The sequence below is a fragment of the Plectropomus leopardus genome, chromosome 10, assembly GCF_008729295.1.
Source record: "Plectropomus leopardus isolate mb chromosome 10, YSFRI_Pleo_2.0, whole genome shotgun sequence".
Classification (NCBI taxonomy): domain Eukaryota; kingdom Metazoa; phylum Chordata; class Actinopteri; order Perciformes; family Serranidae; genus Plectropomus; species Plectropomus leopardus.
In genome coordinates, this window is record NC_056472.1 from 5,377,267 (window position 1) to 5,395,529 (window position 18,263).

General features: G+C 39.7%; 1 protein-coding gene across 8 annotated transcripts in view; it reads left to right on the forward strand.

Moving 5' to 3' along the window:
- Nucleotides 1-18,263, forward strand: part of tns1b (tensin 1b) — a 188,047-nt gene that overhangs the window by 93,627 nt on the left and 76,157 nt on the right. For all 8 annotated transcript variants that reach the window (XM_042494936.1, XM_042494935.1, XM_042494932.1 and 5 more), the window contains 2 exons: nucleotides 1,463-1,501; nucleotides 17,950-17,991. In XM_042494936.1, coding sequence (XP_042350870.1) covers nucleotides 1,463-1,501; nucleotides 17,950-17,991 — 81 coding nt within the window. The remainder of the gene's footprint in view (nucleotides 1-1,462; nucleotides 1,502-17,949; nucleotides 17,992-18,263) is intronic.

Genomic DNA, 18,263 nt, shown 5'->3' on the forward strand with positions numbered 1-18,263 from the left:
ATATATAGTCAGGAGAACCAGTGCATTTTTTATTTTTTGCAGCAAGGCTGGGAACGTGCTTCTTTCAACAGTAACACAAAGCAGACCCCAGCAGAGCAGAGGGCTTGTGTTCATGCAATGACACAATTAGTCTCGGATAAGGAGAGTGGTAGAGAAGCAGTAAAGATGAAAGGGCCTTTCAGAGGTCAACTGTTGTGATAACCCAGAGGCCTAATCTTTCAAAGCTAAAACAGAAACAGTTCTGTAATAGCAATAAAAGAAGGATGAAGGATACAAACAAGTCAAAATCCTTGTAGAATAATAAAGCAAACTTGTGCTGTTGCCATTTGTCAGTTATCTACAGAGGACATGGCGGTGTTTATGGCTAACTGGTGAAAATTAAGTTTGTAGGGATTTGTTTCCATGTGCTGAAGAATGATGGTGAAACAGGAGCAAAACGACACAATACAGACCTGCACGGGACGGAAGTGGTGGCATCCTGTTTGTGTTTATCCTCATCAGGCTCTCATCTTTTTCTGGAAGCACGTCATTTGAATTTTCTGTTTGAGACCATTATCATTATATTCTTCCTGTTTATCTGCCTCAGTCCTCATGTTCGTGCTCTGAGCTCACAGGATGATTATGGAAACTGTCGGATAGTAATCAGATTAGCCCGGGCACCAGACATGATCATGAGTTCTGTTGGAGCAACCACACCAATGGCTAACTGTTGCTGGTACTTAAACAATATCTTACAATATGTAGGATCAGAGATCTGGTTTGAGAGTCAGTTTCCAGTCAGGTTGTTGCGGTGCCTACACTTTGTTGTTATTTTGTCCTTTAACCCTTTGAAACATGAGCAAATCAGCTTGATTTCTTTCAAAAGTGAGGGGAAAGGGTAGGGAGCAAAATAGGAGGAAATGACTCAAAAATGGGTAAAAAATCAGTAACAAAAAAGTACAAGGAAAATTACCCAAAAAGTAGCAGAGATAAAACAAATTTTTTTTAAAAAAATGGTAGAATTAGGGGGGGCACAAAAAGCTCCTGTCAACAAATACCTTCATGAAGTTATAGTATGGCTGTTGGCAGTGTCTTATTTTTACAACCAGTTTAAAAAGGCACCACAGATCCCAAGGAAACTGTAGCCTGTTAATGGTACTCTGTGCATTTGTTGCTACAAGTGAAGCCCTTCACATTACACATAGGCATTTTTTACATTGTTGACATAAAAATATTGATGAGCCCAGCTTTAAGTCTGATGAAACATGTCCCTCCATTCTGGTTTGCATCTGTATGTGGCTATAGAATACAACAATGGTGGCATGTTAAATCTTGTTGGGTGCACTTTCAAAACATAACGCCATACAGCCTAACCTAGATGCAGTGAATGCAGGAACATTCAGAGTCCATTGCTGTTTTTAATGTTCATGCAACTACAGATAGTAACAATGTGACTGACCGGTTCTATTTTTGTTTTTTTTAGGTGTCTTCATCTTGTGTTCCCGCAACTAACTATGAGCTGGTAAGTAACACATTTTCTTTTGTCTTAGTAATTGCTTCCATGCTGTACGTGCTCAGCAGGCATTATTGGGTCCTTCCTGGTGCAGAATTATTGCAAACAGGGTTGGAAAGTAACAGCCTCTATCAGCGACACTAACAAGGCAGTTACCATTGCACATAATGAACCATTATCTGGAGGCCCCCTGAGACAATCTTGTGATTTGAGGCTACATAAATGAACCAACCTTTACTCGACTGAAGCATTGTTTTTTTCTCTGTCCTGTTTAAATTGTGAAAAAGAGCATTATTTTTGGATCTATTTGCTGCTGCCGCTGCATGAAATCAAAAATCCTCTAGATAAGAAAGGTGAACATAAGGCTGTGTTCATGAATCTGCTATATCATGATGACGTCTTTTGGTGTTTGAGTCGGAGTCTGAGTATGAAGTGATTTTGCAAGGGCAATAAAAACACGCGCTTGCTCCGTTGCCTTATTTGGTATTGGCATTAGAAGCCGTGTTAGACTTGGAGATCATTCGCTCGCTCTTTTCCTCCTATGTTGTGTGTTTAAATGGTTTTGGGTGCTTGACAAACCAAAGCAAATATCCCCTGCACTTTTTTCGCACTCGCAGAGAAAATATTTCTGGAAATGTCTTGCTTTTTTTTTCATAAAAGCTGCAGTGATCAAGCAAGACCATGTCATTATCCTCTGCAGATGCTTATGCACTAGATGCTTTCTACATGAAGACATCTGCGTAAGATGTACAGCCGCATGGGCTAAGCTTTCTGGGAGTTGTTAAGGGGCTGCTTTGGACCTGAGCTCTTTGGTTTTTAAAGCACAAAAACTCAGCCTCCCACACTACATGTTGGCCTCCTTATGACATAAATATTACTCTTCACTGATTTAACCTGTAGTCTGTTAAAGCTGCTTCTTCTCTGCTGACAGTGTTGGCCATTTGTTCTCAAGTCAACTTCAAGGTGCTACTAGAAACTCCTTAGTACCATCGAGTAAGACTGCAGTATTAACAATACAGTTGAAGACCTTCATAGGCAGATTTAAAGTGATAATTTTTTTATGACTATATCTTCAGTCAGACAATATCAACCCAACTGCCAAAATAAATAGTGGTATTGTATGTTTCTGCAATTCACGGATACATTACATTTCCATGTTGCATGGAAGCAGTACTGATTTTTTTTTTATCATGCATCAAGTTATTAATTTTGATAATACAAATTAAACTTTTGTCAGTCTACTAGAATAATAACATCAAGCTCTTTTTCAGTCGACTAGATACATGTTTCTGCAATAAAACTGAACAGACTGAAAATTATATCTTTTAAAAAAACTCATTTTGACAGAGGTTTTTCCTGAATTTGCAGCTAAGACAAAGGTAAGAAATTTCAATGCAGCATGAAATAGATTATCACAATACTGTACTCAGCATATTGAAAAACATTAAAAATCGCAATAATATTGTATTGAGACGTAAGTATCGTGACAATATCATATTAACATGTTAACATGTGGTTAGGAAAAGATCCTAGTTTGGCTTAAAATACCCTGTGTGGGGGGGCACAACCCTGACAGGAAAAGCAGCAATGTCTCAGTAAAAAACAACTGCTTTTCGAGCCTTAAAAGATTCCGGTAAAACTGCAACAGGTGCTACAAAACACTCATGTTTAAGACCAAAAATGCAGCTGAAAAAACAGCTATGACTTGTTAAATGCCAGTTTTGTTGCATACCTTTCTGGAATTTCACTATGTAGTATATGGTGGTATACTACATAGTATTTGTGTGCTGTGCTACCCTACGGTCTCTTTGCTGTTGTGGGCACGACAAGGGTCGGGTGTTTACAGTCATTCCTGTAAGGTTATCCCCACCACCCGCAGTCAGCTCAGCCTGTTGCACCAGTCTGACCTATAGTGGTGCCCCTTACATTCAAAACATCCTCCTCACAGTCTCTCCAGTATGAGGTAAGTAGAAAGAGGAGTGTCTCTATATTTGGCGAATCATACTGTCAGGATTTCTAAACACCCCGATGTACCATAATACTGGGTGACTGGGCTACCAGTATACAGGATAATATTTGTTAGTGAAGTTGTTTGGCTCAGTTGACTCAGTTTGCGGTGAGTCATCAAAAACACAGAATAGAATCTGTTCTTCCCCAGCAATTATCTGTTTTAATAGATAGAAAAAAGGCTGAACGAAATAGAAGCTGCAGGGCATCTCTCACCATTTTATCTCTTTTGTCTTGGCTGGCCCACAGGAGTCTCCCCAGAGGCTTTTGTGGCAGCATTAGAGGTGCTGATTGCTCCCATAAATGCTGATGAGCTGAGGTGTAAAACATTTGTTGGTGTCCTTTTAAAACTGTGCTCATGCTGTCTGGTAGCCTAAAATACACCAAGAACATGGAAAAATTCAAGATATAATACAGATACGGATTCAACACGGGTTGCATTTTGCACTTGAAGCTGAGTTAGGGTGTGGACTTGCTGTGCAATTTCTATTCACCCTTTCAAACTTGGATTGATATCAGTTTTTATGGAGTGTTCAGATGCTTTTCAAAAGCACTTAGGACCTGAGCATATGGTTAGTTTCTTTTGAAAACATGGAAAAAAGGTGAAATGCAAAAAAAAAAAAAACAAAACAAGATAAATGACTATATAATTAGATATATATTTCTTAATATAAATAAGATTATTACTAGAAAATTAACCCCAAAAAAGAAAAAAATGTCATTCATTTCTTTCAAGATTCTTATGTTGTAGAAATCAGGCCAATTCAGGTTCCAGCTCAGGTTTTAAAGGGTTAAATACGATAGATGAGAAGTCATTCTACTTGTGCGCACAGTATGTGTCACCCCTCTGCTAGTGGCTCTGTGTGACAGGAAGTGGATGATGCTGTTTGTGAGTGGACGTGCAAGCGTGCATGCCTACAACATTCCCAGCAGCACTACTCCGGCTGGGTGTGTGTGTGTGTGTGTGTGTGTGTGTGTGTGTGTGTCGGCGCTTCTCAGCCCCATGTTTGGTGAATTCCTCTGCTCACGGCCTGAGACCAACATGATTTACTGCCCCACTCAGGTGCAGACTGATTGCAACATCGACCGTATATTAACCTGATCCGGGAAAAATGTTTGATAAAAAACTTTTTTTCTTTGGAGAATCGAGACATTCCACTTAGATGGGACGAGCTTCAAAAAACACAAAGCTCTTTTACCGGATGATAATGTTCCATTCCGACTGAAATGAAAATCTGATATTTTCCTGTAGCACCAATCTTAAATTTGTGCTTGTCTGCTGCAAAGACAGCCCAGTTTCATGAAAAGACCATCTTTTCAGCAGTGAAATATATCTTTAACTGCACATATATTTACAAGGTAAATTAGTGTAATTATGAAATTAGCAGCCTCTTAGTCCTGATTTAAATATAGTAACCCACCAGTTAGTAACAGCAGAGTCTCCAGAGTGACTTTGGACGCAGCCCACTGTGGGAATGTGATGCCAACTGGCAGCCCGCTTATTGTAATTGATGATGTGTAGCTGGAAGATCCCGTCCAACTGCGATGGTGACAGAAGTGACTACCCCCAACCAGACCCCCGCACTTTGACCGTGCACGGCGTACTGTAAAGCATGCTGGGAGCATTCCTCAGATATGCCCTCATGTCGAGCCAGCATTGCCAGGAATAGGTTTTCGTTCTGCACAAACACAAAGGCTGGATGAGGGGATGGAGGCAGAGGGAGAGAGATATTAGGGATTCTGGTGAGGTAGACTGCACATCTGAGCACATGCCCCCCAGAAACACACATGAAGAATGCATGCACCCACAAGCACAGATATGCGCACAGACTCAGAAAGCCATAAACCACAGACACCTACGTCATCCAGCTTCTTTTTTTTTTTTTATAGGGGTTGTGTAGTGGAGGAACAGGGCCAGGACATTGCTGAGTAATGAGTAACTGCGGGGCAAAGATGGTCTAGATGTGGTCCAATTAGCGCTGTGTTTAGAACCACACATATTTCCCCGATGTGCCCTGTGTTACGCCGTGTATACAAGCAGCAACCAGGCATCCTGTAACAAAATACTGCATGATACAAGTTCCCTGGGAATGTACGAAACAGGCCATAAAGAACATGTTTAACAGTGAAGAGGCAGACGTCATGCATTAGTGTCTAATACTTTGTGCTAAGCCAGCATTGTCAAGTGTGTATATATTACATAAGACAGAATGTTGCTCTTTGAGAGACTGGATGTAATTTTTTCCCTACAGGCCTCCACTTTAGCCAAGACGGAAAAAAGATAGAATTAGGGAATGAAGTCCTGGTCAGATGATGTCTAAAACAAAGTGAGAAAGTCACTTTGATACATTTTTGGAAGGTGCTATTAGCTCCCAGGTATCTAGCCAACTATACCATTTATACCCACGGTGTTTCTAGCCAATTTAGCTAATGCGGCCAGCTCGATTCCATTCTGAACTTCTGAAATACCATCACTTTGTCAGTGATTTTGGCATGAGACACTGACAAACAAAGGCACCTTTCGCGGTGGTGTCATACATTGTCAGGTGGTTTCAGTTTATAACACAGCCGGACGGCACATTCTGCGGCAGCTGGATGGAGTCGGTCTGAAATGCTGCTGGTAGCAAAGTAATATAAGGAGCTGAGAAGTCCCTATAGGGTGGGCTGGAGGGCGAATGGATGGGTCCAAAAGACCCCGGATTTTTGTGTGGGAGCCCGCTGTCTGCTTCCTATATGCATGTTGAGCAAAACTTGTTGTACTTTTATTCATTTCACTCCAAAGAAACGCACAAAAAGGTAATTTATGTTATTTTTAATCAAACATGTAAATTGCAAATGCACTTATGAATATACAGTATGTTTAAAATAGCTTCCAGTTTACCTTGTTAAATCACAAACGCTGGTTGTAAACTCCAGTTTAATAGATATCATCCAACAAGTTAGGTGTTTCAGTCAAGGGAGTCAAAACAATCCTGTTCATTATGACCCATCAGCATTACGGTCTACTTTACACACCATAATAAACTGTGATTAACCCTCTCCAGTGCTCCTACCAGTGTTAGAAAGTACACTATTCAGAAACTGTGGCCTTCAGCCTACTTAGTTATATCAGGCTTTCCAACTTTACTAAGTGCTGGTTATCAAATGCCAACATCCTCCTCTGTCTGACCATCAGCTCTTGCATTTTGGTGTGGTTTCCAATCTTTTTTCAATAAACAGCACTTGCTGATATTTTTCACTGTGAGGTATTTCAGTGCCACCCAAGCTTCAATTTTACTCTCTGCCAAACTAAAAGAGACCATCATCAGCAGAAAAACATCTTCGGTTGCCTGTTCAAGTCTCCAAAATGACCCATGTTTTGCTGACAAGGAACTTTTGTGGCTGCAAATTCTGACCATTGTCTCTCATTTGCAAAGGCAATGTAATATGATGTTGAAAGATCAGTTCAGAAGGCAGTCTTGCAAATAATTTTTGTTTTGCAGTTGAAAACCTTTGAAAGTCTCTTTCAAAAAAGGGGGTAACCTAACTAGAAATCACTCAAAATTAGCAAAGAATTAGTAAAAAGTTACAAGAAAAAATGGTAAAAAAAACCCCAATGCAACAGCTTGAAAGAAGTTGGACTAATAATTACATTATTTTCTCATATTTTTCTCTATAACTTATCCTCTCTCTTGTTTTGACTAATTTTCAGTCAATTTTCTTGTCAGCTTTCCCTAATATCTGTCATTTTTCGAGTCATCTATTGCGTGGCTTGTTGCCTTTTTAGACATGTTTTCAAGAGAAATCAAAATGATTTGCTCAAGTTTTAAAGGTTTAAATGGTTATGAAAGGTATCTGAACATAACACAATGAGATGACGTTGATCCAGGGTTCAAAGGGTGAAAAGGCGCTGAAATACAACCTTTTTGTGCAGTTCAGGGTATTAACTACATTGCATAAATGCATATCTATTATTATAATTAGTCATTTATCGCATATGTACAGAACACACCAGGTTTCTCATGCATGAGAAGTTCAGACAGTCCTAAGAAAATAAATATTGTAGTGATGAAGTACAGTAGTCGAGATAAGGCTTGCACAATCCCTTTTCACATTTTTTGGAGGTTATTTTCATGATGTTTCTGTGTTATTACCATATTGGGACATACAGAGAGTTGAAATATTAAGAGTGGAGGAGAAAAAGTGACCTGTTTAGTAGGTGTGTGTGTGCATGTAGGTGTGACTGAGTAGACCTTGTCCACACACACACACACACACACACTGAAGGAGTAAAAATACTTGGCAGTTGCCCTCAGAGAGTTCCTCCTCTCTCACATGTTGCAGAAGGCTTTTGGTTACATAACAGAACGAGCGGTCAGGTCCGTATCAGCAGGAGCGGGGACAGGCGGGGTGAGAAACGCAGAGAAGCCAGAGGTGGTTTAGGGTCATAGATGGCTCAGAGGTTTTTCCCACAGCGAGGACTGTCCACTCTCCTCTCCTCCGGTCCTAAGGGATCTCTGGTATGTAAGAAGCCCCCCTACATCCAGGGTGGGTGAGAATAGGAATACACACTCCAACTTGAACCCTAACCCCGAATACACACGAGCCCACATCGCCCCTCCTTCCTCGGCACCATGTTTACATTTCTGGGACATGGCTATGTGAACGCAGCACATGAAGGAGCACGGAGCATGAGAGAGGAACAGCTGTGTGTGTGTTCCTGTCATTTTTGTGTGTGTGCACTTTTGTTCGCGTGTTACTGAGACTGATGAAGTGGTGGCACTGGACCACAAGTGAATATTATTATTATCAATTTTTAATTGGTATCATATGGTGATGAATATGACCATATTGTATTATTGATATTATCTCTTTGGAACCTGGATCGGCATCACTTTTCTTGTGCTGCATTCACACGTCTTTCACAAGTATTTCAACCTTTGAACACTGTGCAAATTGATTTAATTTCTTTTAAAAACATGGACAAAAGGCAATTATGAACTCAGCAAAATTGCAAGAAATTAGAAGGTTTAGGGTTTTTTTTAAACATGGGGGAAAATGTCCATAGAACTGTGTTTGTAATTATCATAATTGATTTTTTATTTATTTATTTACAAAATTATTATTATTCGAAGTGCCTCTCCCCCTTTCCCCAGGTAATTTCCTTTTTTTCCTTTCCCATTTTTATTTCTTTTTCAGGCAATTTTATTATACTTTACTCTCAGTTTCTTGCTCAATTCTGGGACATTTCTTCTGAAGTTACTCATTGCCTTCTTCCCATTTATTTGAAAGAAATTAAGCTGATTTGCTCAGGTTTCAAAGGTTTAAAATGCAGTTTTCCAAATGAATGTTTTCAAGAGAAATTGTTATCAGAAACTCACAAATCTTGTCTCGCTTATATATTTCAAAAGTTTTGCAAAAAATAACAGTGGAAGATAGAACATACAACATAGAACATTTAACATCAGTTTGATTTTTTTCATGTTATTTGTCTTATTTATTTGCCATTTTAAAAAAAAAGTAATATATGTCAGAATCACAAAAGTATTCTTATTTGTTTGAGTTTGGGTGCAGTACTTTTTGTAGGTCAAATGCATGCAGGCTGTTCTCATAATGTATGATGTATATTGTATGTTTTTGCATGAGAGAAGAAAGCGTGACTGTTTGGATTTTTCACTATAAAAACTACACTGAACCAGCAGCCTTTGCAAATGACAACAAATACTCGAGTCAGAGGAATACTTCATTGACAAAATTACCATTTATATATCAATCACTCACAGTGTATTACCTTGAATTTGTAAAGGAAATATGTTTTTCCGACATGCTTGCATGGTGAATGGAGAATCCAAAAAAACTGACTATTCATCATTAATTGAAATCATAGGGGGCCACTTTAACAACAGCAAAACTATTCACTGATAAACTCTCACACAACTTGCGGTGCAAGTGCAGTGTAATCCAAATGTCATTTATACAGTCGTATGCTCAGTGCTTCCCAAACACATGTATTTTCACTAACATGTTACAATATACAGCACCTCTGCCTGTGAATAGCACTGAGCATGCCGGAGCAGGTGCATGTGTTTGAGCTCTGCTTGAGCAGACATGTTTTAAATGTTTTAGCTACAATGCATGTGTTTAGGAGGTACTGAGTGATAAATATGAGACTTGGATTATACTGCACAAGTTGTGTGACAGTTTATAAACAGATGTTTTGATATATTCAGATATATTTCAGTTTCTGAAGAGTTTCTGCCTTTTTTTGGATTCTCCGTTCACTACGAAGGCATGCCAGGCATCTCCACAAATCCACAGTAACACACAGTGAGGATCTGATGATCATGTTGCAAATGTATTCCTCAATGCATCATGTTTTCAGCATTACATTTTGCATCTTTCAAACCAAGCAGGAGTTGGCTCTGGTCTGGCTTCAGCTCTTTGGAAGCAGCATTGCCTTTTTTAGGCAGCTGCTAGAAGGGAAAACATTTGTTAAGGTTCTTGCCAAACAGCTGCGCTTTTACTTTGAAGGCAAACAAATACGTTTTTCAGCCAATGAAAAGTAGAGAAGCTCAACAAGCTCTGTCAATGAAAAAAAAGCACAATTTTGAATTTAAATTTACATTCAGCTTCTAGACAGACAAAATAGCTGAAAGTCTGAATGATGAGTTACTGTGAAGGACTGAGGCTTCAGGTAAACCATCATGATGTCACAGGCCTGCAGTTTGTGTTTATTCCCACTGGAAGGCACTGTTGGACATGTCAGCTGGGAGCCTCTCCAGGGGTCCTGTGTCCCATCTGTTAGTCTGTGCCATCCACTGTGATGGATAGTGTCTGACACAAAGAGGAAATTCAAAATAGCAGGACAGGAAGACAATCAGCATGAAGTGTGTTCAAGTAGATTCACTGTTTGAGTTTCACTTACTGTCCTTCACTGATGTTGACAGCTGCTGCTCTGTAGATCCAAACAAACTCAGAATTTAGACTGATCAGCAGTTAGTCGCAGCATTAAGTGACATCTCAGAAGAACCAAACAGACATGGTTTAGGTCTTAATTTCTCTCCACTGTTTTGGGAATTATCATTGGACATGAATCAGTCTCCTACAATTGAATACATTGTCATGTGTAGAACAGGCATTCTCAACTGCTGCCGCAGTCGCAGCAGCCCCACACATGTTTCTAGTATTTAGCACATTTTCAGGATTTTAGGACATTTGCTTTTGTTTTGGAAGTTTTTGGAACGTTAGGATTTTGTCGCTTTTGTACAATTTATGGCATTTCTAAGCTTTTAGGAAATTTTTAGGATTTTAGCAGATTTCTATGCTTTTTCAGGACATTTCTAGGATTTTGGCACATTTTTAGAATTTTAGGACATTTGTAGGATATTAGGACATTTCTGGGATTTTAGGACATTTCTGGGATTTTAGGACATTTCTGGGATTTTCAGACATTTCTAAGATTTTAGCACAATTCTAGGATTTTAGCATGTTTCTAGCAATTTTGCACGTTTCTAGTATTTCAGGACATTTATGGGATTTTAGGACATTGGTAGGATATTAAGACTTTTCTAGGAATTCCACGTTTTTTTAATATTAGGGCATTTCTAGGATTTTAGGACATTTCTGGGATTTTAGGACTTTTCCAGGATTTTAGTATGTTTCTGTGATTTGAGAACATTTAAAAGACTGTTGCTTTTAGGACATTAGGGGCTTAGGTCAGACCCCTGGCTGGGGGTGCAGGGGATCCTCCACTGGCCCTTGTTTTTGTTAAAAAAGCTTTATTTTGATGCTATTTCATGCACTCTGGCACCTCATGTATACTTAAAATACTTTTTCCCCGTGTTTTTAGGATGTGTTTCATTCTCTGCAAATTAGGCCCATTGACAGTGATTAAGGTGAACGTGGCTTGTAATTGCGCCTTTAGCTTTTCATCTTTTCATGTCCTTACCGGCGAGGAATGCCGCATCATTTCTCATCAAAGTGAAATGAAGGTTTAGGGATCATTCACGCGGCTTAGCTGAAACACAAGCACATCGAGGCATGCCTAAGACGGCTAAGCTCTCAGTGTGGGCCGAGGTCCAAAATGCAGTGTAAACATAGGAGAGCTGGTGCGTATAGCCATGCCACTGCCAGTCCAGCTGATGTGTGTGTATGTTTTTCTTATATTTCCAAAGAACTGTCTTACAAATGCACAAGGCTGTGCAGGGGAGACGGAGGGAGAGGAAAAAATGAGTGGCACTCGGCCCTCAGTCTGACTCTCTCTCTCATACACACACACACACACACACACACACACACACACACACACACACAGACACAAGGAAGCCCTCAGTCTGACTCTCTCACACACACACACACACACACACACACACACACACACACAAGGAAGCCCTCAGTCTGACTCTCTCACACACACATACACACACACACACACACACACACACACACACACACACATAGACACAAGGAAGCCCTCAGTCTGACTCTCTCACACACATACACACACACACACACACACACATAGACACAAGGACACACTCTGAAAACAACAGCAGAGCTTCCCCTCACAGTCATGTACATATACAGTAAAGCTATGAGTAATAACCGAAGGGTTTCCCATTCTTTCAGTTTCACACGAACATCACTTATTGCCTGCTCAGCTCGCTGACTGAACGTAAACACTGACTCGTTCCAACGCTCACAATCAATGCTGTCTCACCGAGTGACGCCGCCACACTCACACACCCAAAGCGGCGCTTTAACCACCCTGCTGTCCACACGGAGCAGGCAGGGCCTGGCTAAATGGGCTGTGTCTCCAGCTCCTAAAGATGCACGGCTGTATATTTAGCCCTGGGTCATTTCCCCAGAGGCCCTGCTTCTTCAGGCTGCGTTTATCCCCCGCCACTCATGGGGGGGAACTCCCAGCATGCTAGCTACCTCTGCTTTCCTAAAAGTGTGGACTATAATTTAGCAAACTGGTGAAAGGAGCCACTGTGCTCATGTGAAAGAAAGCACATGGCACAGCGGTGTTGGCACAGATAAAGAGCCATGGCTAAAAGTCACACTCTGATATGGTGTACTTATAGGAGACATGGACACGTGGCTGTGTCCACAGTGTCTCATCATCTGTGACAGTTTTTATAAGGACGCTGGAGCATGAGTAACAAAGCAGACGGCTCCTAAACTCTCAGACCTGTAGCAGGTAATTATAGCTCATCTGTGATTGCGCTGTTTATTGTGTTCTTAAAGGGACTACTCATGTGCAGCCTAAAGGTTAATAAAAGGAAATTCCAATTTATTACATCTTGGGTTTTGTTTTTGTAGGCTTGGATATTATTTGTTTGGCTCACCTGCTTCATTTCTTTGATCTGGTTAACACGGTGACATCACTGAAAGGAAGTCAGACAGGGCAGGGAACATGAGCAATCAGACAGGTTGTAAATCGTCAAATTAGCTGGACTTTATTTGGAAGAGAAAACATGTGCAGCAAGTTACACCCAGACTGTCTGGAGTAAACATTAATCACAGTTTTCAGACCCACCTGCTGCACTTGATTGTGTACTAAATGCGTTTACATGCACAATTTCTCTCAATCTGATCGGATTTTATCCCAACATCCATAATATTACCGAATAAACAACCAGTCAAATCTTGACTGTGTTGTTTTATTTTAATTATTATTATTTTTAGGAGGTATGAAAGTAGTATCTCATTTTAATTGGTCTGTCTATATACCAGGTTTAACCTTGTCTTGTTATCACTGATATTGATCAACAGTAACTCCACCACCTCCCAGATATAATGAGCTATGAAGCAGGAAATACTTAACTTCTTTGCCTTTTATGCAAAATGTTATCATACTGTTTTTTTATTTTTATGACTGTTACTATTTTGCTCCCACATGGGAGCTCAGCACCCGTTTTTAGCTCCTCTCATGAGAACAAATGCAATATGATGCTCAGCTGACTTGGCTGAAGGGGATGGGATGGCTCTGAGCTATGGATGTGCCAGGGGGTCTGAGAACCCAACCCATCTGCAATGGATGGTGTTATCCTTTCATTTTAAGTAAATAGAATTACTGTCCAAACAATATCCACTGGGGGAAATGTATGTGTTTTGTCAGTCATGGAGTGGATACTTACATATTTAGTGCACTGGAAATGCCAGGTTTGTATTTTTATCTCTGCGTGCAGGTGCTGCAAAGCTCTTGGCTAAAGAACAGTAGTTTTTTTCCTCTTTTTCTGTAATTATGTTTAAATACCGTACTGGTGTTTTTGATTTGAAGAGTCGGCAACAATCTCCTCTGCAAAGGGTAGTGTGGCTGCTGTTGTCCCACATACATTCAACTGAACGGTGAGGAACTGTCAGATGTTCAGCTATTGAACAAATGTGCAATCATGCATTGTGACACTGAGCTGCATTATTGTGGGTAAACATTGGAAACATGACTCTCTTTAAGAATTAGGATTATAATTTTATTATATGTTATTATGTTTTATTTAAAATTATCTTATATATACACACATACATATACACTTATATAAAACATAGATGTGTGCCTTGTCAACTGAAGCACACACTGTGGCATAAGTGTACAAAACAAAAACAACAGTAATGACAAGAAAGAAAGAAAGAATCACAAATAGCAGCTTCTCAGACACAAGACGCTTTGTGCACATATCTTAAATGCATCTCATAATTAAGGGATTTTTGTCATTCTCCTAATTTGAGCTCATGTATTAACCATGTTGCAAGGTTGACTAAGCGCTTATTCCTCCTTGTCGTCATCTGCTTGATCCAGATTTCACAACGTATGCTGTCTCCCAAGATTGTGATTTTTTTTGTTATGATTCTGGATTCTGATGTGCATTACTGTCTGCCCAGTGTCATTTTTGATACCATCATTAAGGTCAGAACTTTTCTAACTTTATTCACATAATGTGCTGCAGAGGTGATTTTTTGTTGTTGTTTTATTTGTAGGCCATCCCAGAGGTTAGTTTTGCCCTGGTTTGTTTGGTTTGTCCGTTCTGGACTACTGTTTGATCCACTGTACCGTCCTCCAGTTTTGTCTCTGCTCTTCTTAAAGCACTGATCAGGCAGTCTGCTCGTGGTCAACAGTGCTCATTGGCTTGACTCTGAGCACAGTCCCAGAGGATTGACCTCTTGACTTCAAATCTGAACATCACAATGACACAGCAAATTCTCATCATTGAAGTGTATGAAATGCACTCTTTGAAAGCCAAGCTCCAATCCTGGCTTTCAATTTGTGATTAGGCAGTGATTTAATGTGCATGGCTTGCAAGAAATGTCTTGATTAAAAAAAAAAAAAAATGTCTTTGATACCATAACTCTCCTCCGTGCTACAGTTCCCCTTTAAAAATGTTTCTTTTGAAGAGGGCAAAGAGAAACTTCAAACTTCCTCTGTTGACTATTTTGCTGATACACAACTTCCCAGGCTTTCTCATGCAATAAGCTGCAAGCCCCAGTGACAACACACATGTGCACACACACTCCGGCCATCTGGCTGCAATTGTATGAAACGGAAACGCACATGTTAGAATCTATCATTGTGAGAATTGTTTGTGTCTGTGTGTGTTTTTCTGGGTGTACACACAATGGGGCCTATTTGTGTGAAAATGCCTGCGGCTGCAATTTTTGACCTCCGAGCAAATCCGCAGTCTGCATTTAGAGGCTCAAACATCAGTCTGGTGTTTCCTTTTCTTTCATTCCTAGAAGCAACGCTGTCTTCCACTGGTCTGCTGCACACCAGCAACACACAGTCACATTTACTGTTAGAGAAAGCAGATAGTTATGATCTGACATTGAGTAAAAACTTTGTTGACTTGGCTTTTTATTGGTAATTTAATGACCATTTCCTTTATTCTTTGGGTTTTTTTGAATGTTGTAAGTTGGTATGTCACTGGTTTGGATGATTTCAGAGTCTCCCTCTCTCTCCCTGGTTGGTGGTTTACTCTGGGCGTATAGTCTGTATTCTGGGGCCTGCCGACCAGACTATAATTTACCCTTTTCATTGAATGTTTATACTCCGCTGAAGCTTTCAGAGCATCCTTTGTGTCGTAGCTCAATCCTACGTGCAGGACTGTCCAGTGACTGCTTCCACTATAAAGTGCCATTTCCAATATTTGACAGCGTGACTCTTGGGTGTCCTACACTTTAAAAAGTAATTCTGATGGTGGTCTATTTTTCTCATTGTCAAAAAATCTCATGAAAACACCAAAACCAACAATGAATTAATCAGACTTACAACTATTGTCTGTGTATCCAAAGCCTGATGTATAGTATTTTATTCCTCTGTGCCATAAAGCTTCATTGTTGCTAAACAACACTTAAAAACACACAAATAGGCGTTTTTGGACCCAACAGCCCGGGGACTCCCTGAGAGGAACGTCCCACTGGGGAGCTCCCTCTGAGAGCTGAATGCTTCAAGGGATGATTTTTTGTTTGCATTCACACCACCAACAGAAATGCCAAAATGACATAAGCTATCAAATTCGTATTTTTTGCTTTGATAAGTACAAATTGCCTTGCATTTCTTCCATTACATATATGCTAAGTAATTCCTAGACTTCACTCTTGATCCATTTGTCTGTGTTTTCATCTATTTTTTCATCATGAGCTGTTGTTTGTGTTTAGTGTTGTCTGTTGTTTACACAGCTAACAAGTTTTTTAAAAGTGGCAAATCTGCATTGGTTAATGTGTTAACCAATCAACATATGCGGTCACTCAAGGTTCCCCCTGTCCTGGGGCATTACCTTCTCTGAAATAGGAGTTAAAACAGTCACAGATTGCAACTAGTTATTGTTGTGCGTACACAATGAAAAAAGGGGGGTTCCTCTGGTCCAAAAATGCCTAATGAGTCCCACTGTCTCACTGGATAACCTATTCGTTAACATGAACATGCCTGTCCTGCTGCTTTAAGTTCTTGTTTATTGTGCATAGAAATCAGCATCTATCCACTACTGAAAATAGTTCCCAGTTAAAATTGTTAAGAAACTAGACATTTATCTGTATTTACTTAATTTTGTGAGGTTGTTGCAACTTAAAAATGTGAAATTAACTTGTTCTTTTGAGTAAATCAAGTTAATCTCACTTAACTTAATCATGGCAAGGTGAATTTTACCAAAGGAAATTGTTAACCAACTTAAAATAATTACTTCAATCTGTAACACATAAATGAATTAAACTTTCTCAACTCAGTTTCCAAACAGTTGTGTTAATCGAACTTGATAACTTAATTTGAAAATACTTAATTCATGTGTGTATTGCTAATTGAAGTAATTATTTTAGGTTGGTTAACAACTCTCTTTTTCCAGTGTAGTTAGGTGTTCTGTAAATTCTGTTTTTTTAACCAGGAAAAATACATACATGATTGACTAGTTTGCAACCAGCAGAATACAGATATATACCACAGTAAACTGGGTTTACTGAAGTCGCTAATACTTAGAAAGATTGATTTAATTGAACTAATCATTTTTAAGTTGCAACAACATCACAAAATTAAGTAGATTGAACTAAATTTAAAGTAAACTTCAAAATGAGATGTAAAATAACATAAATTAAGATGAATAGTTATATTTTCTTATATTTTTCCTAGATTTTTTTTTTTACCTTTTCAATCTGGCAGATTTTACAGTGCAGTAAAATTTACAGAGACAGTGATCCTCAATTCATGATCACAAAAGATCAAATTCAAGCTGTCCTGTCTGGCCAGTCAGGATATCAGCGACTTTATACAATATAAAAAGTTTTGCCACAATAAAAAGTGCCACTAGTCATTTCCTGTCCCCTCTGCTCCATATGGATATGACTGATGCATTCAATACTGCTTAGACTGAATTTTTCATGCTTCATTTAGCAAGTAACATCTGTGCATGTGTGGTAGTCTGCGGTTTGCCAGGCCCACACAAGCTTATGACATCATAAGTAGCTCTGAAGTTTTCTTCTTCTGCTCTCTGCCATGACGCTCTCTCTTTACCATCATCTCTTTCCCTCTATTCCGCCATTTCACCCTGAATGTATATCCACCTACTCCTAGTTTTTTTTTTTATGCCTGTTCCCTCTTTCTTCCTCCTTTTCTCTCTCCCCATCCCTCTCTGTTGGTCTGATCCCCTGGCTCTCTCTCTGGCTCTCTGTCCATAGCTGTATATGGCATTAAAAAAGAGAGTTCCACGGATGGACTCTCTGCTCTTGGCTAATGGAAGCAGACTTGTCTCTCTGTGTAAATATTTGCACAGAGGGATTATAGATGGTCCCACGCATTCAAGGTGGAGCCCCGCTCTGCTCCAGGCCACATTAGGGCAAAGAATGGCACTGAGTAGCTTGGACATAGCACGAGAGGAGATGATGTGACATGACACAACACAGCATAACATCGTGGTGTTTTTGGAGATATGAAGTGTTGCTGGTATTGATCTCACTCTGTGTCCCCTCTGTCTGTCTTTTCTGAACAGGCACCGAGCAGTGACCTCCCTCTCAAACATGTAGACACCATGGTGAGTTTCAACTTAACTGACATTTTTTTTATCTGCCTCTTTAACGCTGTATTTTTTTGTAGGAGAGAAGTTCATTTTGAGTGGACAGAGGAGTTCCAGCTGGCATGAATGACAGCTTCTAATACAGCAAAATACACCTTAAAATAGAAGAAATTTGTACTAATAAAATGCTTTATAGATCCTCTGGTGTATATTTGATACATTAGTCTACAAATTTTTAGTTAATATGTCCTCTGAAATATGAGTGTCCACAGGACACTATGTGTTTACTG